At 44.4% G+C, this 12,080-nt stretch overlaps 1 protein-coding gene across 5 annotated transcripts in view; it reads right to left on the reverse strand.

Annotated features, from left to right (window-relative positions):
* The window catches only part of EFR3A (EFR3 homolog A), a 110,953-nt gene that overhangs the window by 29,558 nt on the left and 69,315 nt on the right, over positions 1–12,080 (reverse strand). For all 5 annotated transcript variants that reach the window (XM_084848786.1, XM_084848789.1, XM_084848787.1 and 2 more), the window contains 3 exons: positions 8,978–9,113; positions 4,924–5,088; positions 2,754–2,868 (listed from right to left, as the gene is read on the reverse strand). In XM_084848786.1, coding sequence (XP_084704912.1) covers positions 2,754–2,868; positions 4,924–5,088; positions 8,978–9,113 — 416 coding nt within the window. The remainder of the gene's footprint in view (positions 1–2,753; positions 2,869–4,923; positions 5,089–8,977; positions 9,114–12,080) is intronic.

Here is a 12,080-nt window from a genome sequence, read left to right on the forward strand (position 1 = left end):
CACATTACAAGCTCCCAAGACTCTTATTTCCAAGCCTGGAATTACAAGTCTCAGAGACATCTGCGGGCAGAACTTAAATATTCAAAAGGAAGCTTTTGAATATTCACAAACATTATCACAGTAACCATTACAACAGCCTTGGAAGGTAGGCTAGTATTATTACACTACTATAAATGAGGGGGTGGAGGAGATTATAGATAGTGGTTTGCAGGAAATTTGTGTCTGGTATGAAATTTCAGCCAAGGGACTTCCCCAGATTACAGCCCCTGTCCTTAATTGCTGCACCAGCAGCTCAGTTAATATTGATTAGCTGTGCCTTAATCCAGTTTAACTACTTTGTTTTATCTACAATTACAGTTACGAAAAGGTCATAGAATCATAGAATAGTAGGGTTGGAAGGGGCCTATAAGACCATTACGTCCAACCCCCTGCTCAATGCAGGAATCCAAGTCAAAGCATCCCTGACAGATGGCTGTCCAGCCTTGTCTTGAATGCCTCCAGTGTGGGAGAGCCCACCACCTCCTGAAGTAATTGGTTCCATTATCGTATTGCTCTAACAGTCAGGAAGTTTTTCCTGATGTTCAGCTGGAATCTGGCTTCCTGTAACTGGAGCCCATTATTCCGTGTCCTGCACTCTGGAATGATCGAGAAGAGATCCTGGCCTTCCTCTCTGTGACAACCTTTCAAGTACTTGAAGAGGTCTACCTTCTCCACCCCTTTCAATGCATGCTTATGGTACAGTGCATCCATGTTAATAATTGTAAATATGGAACCAGGAGATTATTATTTTTTGGTCCAAATTAATTCATCTCAAGGGTCCACCTCACTCAGCATCCTGTTTCCAGCAGTGGGCAGCCAAATGCCTCCAGGAAGCATATAGCCAGGAAATGAGACCAACAGTCTTTCCCTGTGGTTTGTCCCAAGCATCCGATATTCAGCGCTATAGTTCCTCTGAATGTGGAGATAATCTTCAGTCATCATGGCTAATGGCTTGTACAAGGGCGTACTCCTATGTACATGGTACAAAGGATAACTGGGCCAATAAAGAACTTAGAACGTTATGGTGCCCCAATTAAACCTGAAAAGAAAGAACCACAGGATTCTAGTACTTTCCTCAGAAATGCAATGAATAAATTATCACTATTGATAATTTGAATGTAGAGAGGAATAAATCCCCCCGCCCTCTGGTAATGGTATCTTGCTGGTTTCATTTTATATCATTAGAACAGAAAAAAATCCCAAATGACTGAAGTTTGCTGTAATTTTCCTCAGCGTGGCTTTGTCTCTTGATCTGAAAATCGATTAGCACAGCATGAAGCTGAGCAATTCTGAATTATTCAGCTGTTTTATCAGAAGCGCATCTATCGATGCTAGTGTTCTCTGAGAAAAGTGGTATTTCTCCGAAACCCACAGCAAGCAGACACCTGCAACATTAGCCAGAGAGCTTTATTTTTCCGGAAAGCTGAAGCTCTTCTAGTCAACCTCAGAAGGTTGCTAGGCCCCATTCTGTAGACAGACAACTCCCTCATGAATTGTTGCGGAGGCAAATTAATTTGTTAAGTGATCCGAAAGCTTAACATAGGAACACAGGACTGGAAGGGGTCAAAGGGGTCATCAAGTTTAACCATAAAAGCAAGAGAATTGATATTTTGATAGTGCTGTAAAAAACCCAGGGCATTCTTATTCTATAATTAAAATGTCCCTCAGGAGACACCGGTGAACATTTCCTAACAGCTAACTGCAAATACCAGTCAGACTGGGAAGACATAACACACAGCTGATGGAAATAATGGCTAGTCACCTATGGGTGGTAAGAATCTCCAAGGTGGAGATCCTTACTGACCATAGGCGACTAGAGAAGCAGCTCTTCACAAACCTGATTTAGCGCAGCACAGTAGGGCAGTATCCAATGGTGCCCCTGCACATCCGCTGCTTGTGTTTCGTCAGTGAAACCCACTGTCAGCGCAACAAGGAGTTTTAGAGCAAGCCTGGAAATGAGCCAAAATGCTCATTTCTGGAATGGGACAGGTCAGCAGAGCTCCCTTCTGGCGCTTCCTAAAGCAACTGGAAACAAGCTGAAAAATGTATTTCCGGAACAGGTTAGTGGAACTCCCTTCCGCTGCTTCCTAAAGCAACTGGAAACGAGCTGAAACACTCATTTCCAGAAAAGGTCAGCGGAGCTCCCTTCTGGTTCTTCCTAAAGCTAGTGCTTCCTAAAGCAACTGGAAATGAGCTGAAACATGACTTCTGGGATCTCCGCTGTCCTGTTACGGAAACAAGTGTTTCAGCTCATTTCCGGTTGCTTTAGGAAGCACTGCTTCCTATTGTGCCAGCAGTGGGTCCCACTGGCACTCAGGCAACATTGGATACTGCCCATAGAATACAATTATATTTCTCTCCCATTTGTTTTGTTTTGTTTTTTGGGCAGGTTAAATTGCTAACTGCCTATGGATATATGTGGCTATACATTTGACCTATGGGAATCAGAACAAGGGGAATAAGAGTGGAATTCTGCTCATGCAAAGACCTTCTGCCCAATTCTCCCTGTGCCTCAGCCCATGCAGTTCAGGAGGGTCCCCTAACCCTCTAGAGGGGGCTTTTAGGGAGAGAAGGTGGCTGAAGGGGTGAGCAGGGGATAAGAAAGCCTTCTCTCTTCCACTCAGAGTACTCAGGAACTCATCCGTTTTTCTGCCCATTTCAGGAAAAGAAAAATTACCATTTGAAGTCCAAAGTATGGAATAATCTGAACAAACCCAAACTGGCTGGTGTCCAGTGTATGTGAAGTTGCCCCCAGAACTGGTACTTTTCCCATAATGAACATCATAATCTCAGAGCGATGATAGTCTGGCAGGTTGCTTCCAAAGAATCCTATATACAACCAGGAAAAAAAATACAGAGGAGAAAAAAAAGGAACAATGCTGGATCATTTTTTCTCCAAGCTCTCTTTTCTCACTGGACCTAAAACCAAACATATTGAAAACTATATATTTCACCAACTTTATTTTTAAACTCTATATGTAACATTTTTGGAGATTCCTCTTAAAACATTAAATCAGGGCCGGATCACCTCTGTGTAAAGTAGGATCACATCCAATGAGGCAAGGCCTTATCCAACAGACCTGCCACCCTGTCCTGTCCTATTGGATGGAGCCGTTTGTTTGTTTGTTTATTTATTTGATTGATTTCTCCTCTACCTTCCTACCAAGAAAATGGCACTCAAGGCATTGTTACCAGAGGTGATCTGGCCAGTCCTGTCAGGACCATGGACAGATCACTGTGGCAGGTATTGGTTGGGACTCACTCAAGAAAAACAGTTGTCTCAGCAACATGCAGAGGCCATCTGAAGCCTTAAAGAGCCTGGCAGGTCTGGACCTGCTGTTAACTCCATCCCCTCTGAGAAGCTGTCTGCTTCTTAAATGGCCATTGCCCAATTCTGCAGCCACTGGGTTCTGTGGCATGGGGGCAGGAGGACTGCATCAGAGGGGTGCCCTCTGAGTCCAAGGAGTATGGGAAAGCCACATCCTAGGGCTTGGAAGGTCCCGGAGTAGTAGATGTTGGGTTGCTGGATGAAGTCTCCACCCCTTTAAGTCCTCCTCTGAGCTGGACTTCTCCCTCTGGCAACCCCACAAAAGCTGGCATTGCTGCTTCCATGCCACTAAAGCCCAATGTGGCCCTTAGGACCAAAAATAGGTTGTGTACCCCTATGGTTACTACTAATTTCAAACATTCACCAGTTTTCACTCATGTGTTCTCTTACCAGGGTCACCAGATATCAAATTCATTGAAAGCATCACACACAATATATTAAAAATCACAATATACAAACACAGGATTGAATCCAGCAGGCCTTTTACACATTCCCTTTTTAGATTCGACATATACCAGAAATAGGAAGCATCTCCCCAAGAAATCATCCTTGAAGTTAGAGTGCAAAGCAGCCTTAATCTGCATACTTTCTCCCTTATAAGCAATTCCCATATTTTTCTCATGCCACCCTTTAAGTGGTACCTACAGTCATTTCCACCATGGAGCCAGTTGAAATTTTGGCTTCCATTAACTAATTCACATAGCGTACTGGGAATGTTCTGTGTCCCTAGGTATCCCAAAAGAACAGAAAGGAGGCAGGGGTCATTAAGGGGATTGTATACCCTTGGGGCTGCAGCGCCCATGGGTGCCATGGTGCCCACAGGCACCTTCAATGGCACCCACCCAGCTCTATAGTTATTGCCCACTTCAAAAACATATCTTTAATAAAAAATGGGAAAACGTTAGGGCGCTGCGTTCTCCTTCCTATTCCTGAACCTGCCACTGATTAGCTGTTCAGTGGGCAGGAAGACAAAACAAGGCAAAAGGGGAGAGGGGAGAGAAGGAGCAAGGCTAGAGGCTAGGAGGGGAGAGAAACAGTGAGGCAAAGGGATGGATGGGAGAGAGGGAGCAAGGATAACAGCTAGGAGATGAGAGAAACAGCAAGGTAAAGGGGTGAGTGGGAGAGAAAGAGCATGGCTAGGGGATAGGAAGGCAGAGATACAAGAAGGGTAGGGATGGGAAAGGGAGAGAAACAACAAGGAAAGGGGTTGGGGAAAGAAATAGTGAGGCTAGAGGCTGGGAGTAGAGACACACTCACAGAGAGAGTGTGCACACAACGATGATTGAGCAGGCCAGGAAGCAACTCTTTCCATTTCCCCCTCCCATCCAGCCTCTACCTCGCCACTTCTCTCCCTTCCACCACCTTTTGACTAGCCAGGCCCCCATGGCAGCCATTATATGACTAGTTACATCCTCCACAGGAGCCATCTTGTGGTGGTGTCTACAGTAGTTTCTCAAATTCCCAAATGTGACCACAGATCCCACAAAACGTTGTGGACCTCCTGCTATGCCCGGTAAGAGACTTTATATAGCCAAGAGTTCCTTAAAACGACTCACCAATTGTTTGAATAATAGCATTCTGGACAATTCTCTCATCGTTTTCCTTGGTGCTTGCACTGAAACTGGCACTGCTCACTGAGCTACGCCTGTCACTCAATTCAAAGTCGACACTGAAACGTAGATGCTTGAGTAATGTGTTAAACACCTCTAAGACTGTTGGGCCTGTGGAGAAACCAAAAATAATGGCTTTAACTTTGGGATAACAAGAAGATGAAGAAGAAGAAGAAGAAGAAGAAGAAGAAGAAGAAGAAGAAGAAGAAGCAGCAGCAGCAGCAGCAGCAGCAGCAAACACTAGTCTAAGGCGAAAGAGAAAGAGAGAGAGAGAGAGAGAGAGAGAGAGAGACTCATGTGAACAGCCAATGGGAGAGTCAGGGCTGATCTAAATTGCGCCGTCATCGCAATGAATTCGGTGTCCCATCAGGTTAAACGCTCTCGCATTAAAACGTGATTATTCACACTCACCCATTTTCCCCATTGCAGTGCTTCATCGAATGTGCGAGCTTAGTTCACACTCGAGCGCTGTGCTGTTTTCCTGAGCGCGCTTGTCTGATCTTAGATGCTAAGCAGGGTCAGCCCTGGTCAGTAGTTGGATGGGCGACCGCCTGGGAATCAGGCTTCCTGCACTGAGCAGAGGGTTGTTCTATCCCTTCAAATGAGACTAAGTTTTACCCCCTCCTATCCCCCGCTCCCGATGTTTTTTTTTTTTTTTTTAATTAAGGCATTATCCTCGTAGAATCGGGGCTTCCCTGTGATTTTTTTTTTCTAACTCAGGCATGATCTTCGAAGATTCAAAGTTGTGAAGCTTCACAACTGAAAAACTAGTGAGAAACTACTGTGGGCACCACCACAAGATGGCTCCTGTGGAGGACGTAGCTAGTCATATAACGGCTACCGTGGGGGCCTGGCTAGTAGCTTCACAACTTCAAATCTTCGAAGATCATGCCTGAATTAGGAAAAAAAAATCACACAGAAGCCCCGATTCTGCGAGGATAACATCTTAATTAAAAACACACACATCCGGAGCGGGGGATAGGAGGGGGTAAAACTTAATCTCATTTGAAGGGATAGAATAACCCCCTGCTCAGTGCAGGAGGCCTGATTCCCAGGCAGTTGCCCATCCAACTACTGACCGGGGCCGACCCCACTTAGCTTCCGAGATCAGAAAAGCATTTGCATATCCAGCCCTTTGCTTGTTGCTGAGGAAATGGGGGCTGCTGAGGAAGCTATGCGATCAGTAGCTGGAAGAAGACATGGGGCCGTCGAGAGCTGAGACTGGACAGGAGGGAAATACCAACACCGCTGTATATGGACAGACAGGGGAGGGGACTATGACTGGATACGGTAGCGAAGACGGAAAATCAGAGCACATTAAGGGGAAATACCGGGATATCAGGGTACTGAAAGCGGGAGCATGGAAGTGGGAAATTCCGGTTCCAATTCGAGGCGGGTACTGTGTAGTGTGAAAGGTGGGTGGTGAAACCTCATTGGAAGTGAAAAAAGGCAGTAAGTGTAGATCCAGCCTCAGTCTTCTAAACGGTCCAGTTGACACACTGTGATTCATACGTTCACTGGGATGTGTATGCTTACTCAAGTGATAAGGGAGCTGCTAATTTATGGCCAGGTCCCAAGCTCATCTGGAACGTCTGGGTGGAAGCAAATCATGGATCGTTCCCACACAAAAGTCCCCAGGCTGGAAGGGAACTGTGGCATGGGAAAGAGTCACATCAGAATTACTTGCCCACCAGGAAGGAAACGAACTGGTGCTTCTTCCATCCAGACGTTGAGGCCCCCAAACTGGAGACTTACTCTCCAAACACTTGATTCTACTTATTAAACAACCTGCTTATTTAAAGGAAACTTTTTAGCTGAGTAATTGTTTTTCCTGTATGGATGTATTATCCTGTTCCTGTTTTGCCTTTTTCATATTGATTGTGGTTTTATATTATTTTTTTATTATTTTATAGACTGCTGCTTTTGCTGTTTGCTGGGATTTTTTAGGCTGCTATGTTGAATTTTGTTTTATTATGATTGTTATTTCATGTATTATTGTTGTATGGTTTATATATATTTTCTTATTGTAATCTGCGTTTGAAAAATAGGCAGTATACGTTTACAAAATTAAAACATACATAAGTAGATTGTCATTATGCTGAAGGTCTATTTTTGGTTGCCACTGTCAAAGAATGGAGGCATCTTATTTATGTCTCTAGCTTTCTAAAGCTATCATAGATGCTTCAGTTAAGTTTGTTGAGATTCATCCATCAACTTTCTTTTTCCTTAACGGAGTACCTGTTTTTCCCTTCACATTCACTTTGGACCTCCAAAGCTAGAAGACAGGCTCTGATAAATAGCACCAGCACATGCAGTTTTCCTGCCAGCCTCTGAAGAGCACACACAGCTCTTGGCTTTCTCCTTAATCAACCTTTTCCTGTCTTGTTATGAAACATCTATCATCCAGTCCTGACGCTGCCGCCTCCAAGATTCCTGGGCTTAAAAAACCCTAAAACAGTCTAACAGTCCTGGCAACGTTGATCAGATCAGCATTCTGTTACAACTTTAAATTAGGAATGACCAAAACATTCAATTTTCCCCTTGTGAGCCTTTGTGCCTTTCTGAACAATGGCATCATGTGCTCACAATAATTTTTGTGGCTATGCAATTTATGCTGTTGTTAATGTCCCCCACAGTGCTGACCAGCTATCACACAGATATTGCTCATTGTTTGCTCCCGGTTGGAAGCACCAACCAGCTATTTGTGCCTGTTCTCATTTCAAAAGCTCGAGCAGGCAAATTGGCTCAATTGCATTGTAACTGGCTTAACTTTGCAATGAGTCCATGGGTGTTTCTTTTCTTCTTCTTTTTTAAAAAAATCTGATCATACTTTTGCAAACCTGTTGGTTGTTCAGTGTGCATTTTCTGCAACAGTAAATCTACGATTTTCACTTTGGGAGCAGAAAATCATAGATATTCACTCACTGCATCCCTTTTTTAATCTAGAAAGACACTTATTTAACAAATACGAATAAATGCAGAATTTTGGTCTTCATTATTAACAACACACATACAATAAGAAAACATAAAAACGAGAATTAATATTATCAAAATAATTAGAACAACTTCTAATAATCAAAGTCTGGGATAGAAGTCATCTAAGTAATACTTGACATGAGGCCTCTGATATGCTGTTCATTTGGCCAAGTTGAGTATCTCCCAATTTTTCTAAGCCACTGTTTTCTTACATCTTAATTGTGCCTTCTAATATTTTGCAGCTATTTGTCTTGCAGTTGTTGACAAAAAGAGCAAGTTCTAGTGTTTACACAATTAAGAAAGCAAACAGAGGATCTGGGATCAACTGTAGTTGAAATTTTTCATTAGTACCTTTTCCCACCATTTCCAATATCTAATTGCTCTACTGCAACCTGCCCCTACCTGGTGCCCTCCACATATTTTGGACTACAACACCCAGCATTCCTAATAATTAGCCATGGTGGCTGGGGTTAATGGGAATTGGAATCCAAAACATCTGGAAAGGCTGGTCTACTACATTGGATATTCACCTCACCCTTACTTTTAAGTATGGGAGACTGTTTTAGAACACTTTCACATCATTCCTAGGAAGAAAACCATTTAATAATGCACTTTCATTTTGCATGTGAAACAGGAACAAATGAAAAAAAAATCCTATGTTAGAGAGTGAGACAGCCAGCTTGGACCATACTTCTTTCCTGAATCGGCCCATCCTGTGGAAAGGAGCAGGTGTACAACTGCCCTTTCCATTCATGTGGTGTGCCCACTTCACCCCTAACATCCCTGCATGTCTATGTGATGACGGAACATACAAATACAACCTACGTTTGTGTGCGTAGGCCAAATGTGCTTGATTTCCACCAAAAAAAATCTGGGTTCAGCAGCCATCACAGCATTGTATTCACACTTTCCCTTCCCACGTGGATCTATGGGGATGTCAGAAGCGGAGCAGGCATATCAGATAGGCTAAATCTGGGAAATAACATCCGATCCTGCTGAGAATCTTTAATTACATGTAACTCACCTATGGAACCCTTTGCAGCAATGGCAACTGCTTGCAAAAGGGCCTGAATGATACCTGCTCGGACTCGGGGGAAATCTCTCTTGCGAGCATCAAGATGTGCCAGAATTTCCTGTATGACATGATGAGAATATTGTGCCTAGAAATTAAGGATACCTATTAGTTTCCATTGTTAATTAAAAGCTACACAGTAAATTAAAAGCTACAATGTCATGGAAAACTGGCTGGTCTTTAATCCCAAGTGTTCGTTCTCCCTCCCTCCCTCCCTCTTCTTTTAGCACTCCACTTCCCATTTCCCCTACAACCTGCCTGAAGAGGGGTTGGTGTTTAAGAAAAACACTCCTGCTGTGCAGACAGTTCTTCCCCCACCTGCTTCTCTGGTAGGGCCTGTATAATGTGCACCAGGATTAATATCATTTTTTGCCATATTAATATAATATTGAGGATGGTACAGCTGAAAATGCTTGATATAACCAGAGGCAATGAGCTTCAGTAAAATGGGCCATGAGGATTCAGCAAAATTGGCTTCATGAGGAGTTGGCCCCCAGAACAAGACCTCCCCATGTGACATTAGGGAGGGTACGGAATCCTATGGAAAGAGGCCTTCTATAAAGTATTCTAGACTCAGGCCATTTGGGGTTTTAAAGAGTAAACCCAAAACTTTTATTCATGTCAAGAAGCTCATTGGTACCAGTGTAAATCTTTCAGGTAGTCTATATAGCTGTTAACTGCTTGTGACATTGTTGTTCAGTCATTAAGTCATGTCCGACTCTTTGTGATCCCATGGACCATAGCACGCCAGGCCTTCCTGTCCTGCACTCTCTCCCGGAGTGTGCTCAAGTTCATATGCATTGCATCGGTGATGCTATCTAGCCATCTCATCCTCTGCTGTCCCCTTCTCCTTTTGCCTTCAATCTTTCCCAGCATCAGGGTCTTTTCCAGGGAGTTTTCTCTTCGCATTAGGTGGCCAAAAGATTTGAGCTTCAGCTTCAGGATCTGTCCTTCCAATGAGCAGTCAGGGTTGATTTCCTTTAGGATTGACTGATTTGACCTCCTTGCAGTCCAGGGGACTCGTAAGAGTCTTCTCTAGCACCACAGTTCGAAAGCATCAATTCTTCAGCGCTCAGCCTTCCTTATAGACAGTCCAGCTCTCACAGCCATATGTTGCTGCTGGGAAAACCATAGCTTTGATTATACGAACCTTTGTCGGCAAAGTGATGTCTCTGCTTCTTACTATGCTGTCTAGGTTTGCCATAGCTTTCCTCCCAAGGAGCAAGCGTCTTTTAATTTCGTGGCTACAGTCACCGTCTGCAGTGATCTTGGAGCCCAAGAAAATAAAATCTGTCACCGCTTCCATTTCTTCCCCTTCTATATGCTAAGAAGTGATGGGGCCAGATGCCATGATCTTAGTTTTTTTAATGTTGAGTTTCAAACCAGCTTTTGCACTCTCCACTTTCACCCTCAACAAGGGGCTCTTTAGATCCTCTTGACTTTCTGCCATTAGGGTGGTATCGTCTGCGTATCTGAGGTTGTTGATCATTCTCCCGGCAGTCTTAATTCTGACCTGTGATTCATCCAACCCAGCGTTTTTCATGATGTACTCTGCATATAAATTAAATAAGCAGGGTGACAGTATACAGCCTTGTCGTATTCCTTTCCCAATTTTGAACCAATCGGTTGTTCCATGTCCGGTTCTTACTGTTGCTTCTTGACCCTCGTACAGGTTTCTCAGGAGACAGGTAAGGTGGTCTGGTACTCCCAGCTGTTTCAGAATTTGTCACAGTTCGTTGTGATCCACACAATCAAAGGCTTTAGCATAGTCAATGAAGCAGAAATAGACGTTTTTCTGGAATTCTCTTGCTTTCTCCATGATGCAGCGAATGTTGGTGATTTGATCTCTAGTTCCTCTGCCTCTTTGAAACCGAGCTTGTACTTCTGGTAGTTCTAGGTTCACATGCTGCTGAAGCCTAGCTTGTAGGATTTTGAGCATAACTTTGCTGGCATGTGAAATGAGCGCAATTGTACGGTGGTTTGAACACTCTTTGGCATTGCCCTTCTTTGGGATTGGAATGTAAACTGACCTTTTCCAGGCTTGTGGCCACTCTTGGGTGTTCCAAGTTTGTTGGCATATTGAGTGCAGCACTTTAACAGCATCATCTTTTAGGATTTTAAATAGCTCAGCTGGAATACTGTCATCTCCGCTAGCTTTGTTGTTACTAATGCTTCCTAAGGCCCACTTGACTTCACTCTCTAGGATGTCTGGCTCAAGTTCAGTGACCGCACTATCATGGCTATCAGGGACATTCAGATCTTTCCTGTATAGTTTTTCTGTGTATTCTTTGCACCTCTTCTTAATCTCATCTGCTTCTGTTAGGTCCCTCCCTTCTTGATCATGCCCGTCTTTGCACAAAACGTTCCCTTGATAGGCTGCTCTATTCTGTACTGGCTGCAGCTTCTGGACACTTCTCCAGAGAAAGCTCACAGTGGCTCTTGTATACTGCAGCGATGCATAACTTGTGGGATTTGGGTGGAGGAGAAAGCCAAGTGTCTAAAAGAGATTTGGTGTTGATGTTAAGCATCCGTTCAAAATATAATTTGTTCCTTGGGGCAGGGATGAAGAGCCCATGGAGGTTGTGCGTCTGGCCCACGGGGCCTCTTTCAGGGGAGAGGGCTTTGCCTTCAAGCCCAACCCCCTAGAGGGATACCTCTTGAAGGAATCCCCGCTTTTATCCCCAATCTCAGACAGGAGATAACAGTGGGATGTGGGTGGAGGGGGACTCGACTAGTGCCGGGTGCAGCGGGTGCTGTTCCCAGCAGTAACCAAATGGCTTCACGTGGCATCCCCACAGGGACGATGTGCACCGCATTAAGCCAGGGGCTTGGCTGGCACTGGGGAAAGTGGCCACTCTTTCCAGTGCCAGCCGAGTCCTTTTGGATGGTGTGGGCCACACAAAGCCAGAAACCTGGCCAGCCAGCCGAGCCCCTTTCTCCATCCCTCTCTCAGACTCAGTATGGATACAGGCAAAATGGGTGGGGCGATGTCATCAGTGGGCATCATTTATCCCAACCAGGGACAGCCTGATGAGGGCCAATTCGGGCCCACTCA

The sequence above is a fragment of the Heloderma suspectum genome, chromosome 4 (genome assembly GCF_057233095.1).
Source record: "Heloderma suspectum isolate Gila_16-S chromosome 4, 16-S_ref, whole genome shotgun sequence".
NCBI classification, from domain to species: Eukaryota; Metazoa; Chordata; class Lepidosauria; order Squamata; family Helodermatidae; genus Heloderma; species Heloderma suspectum.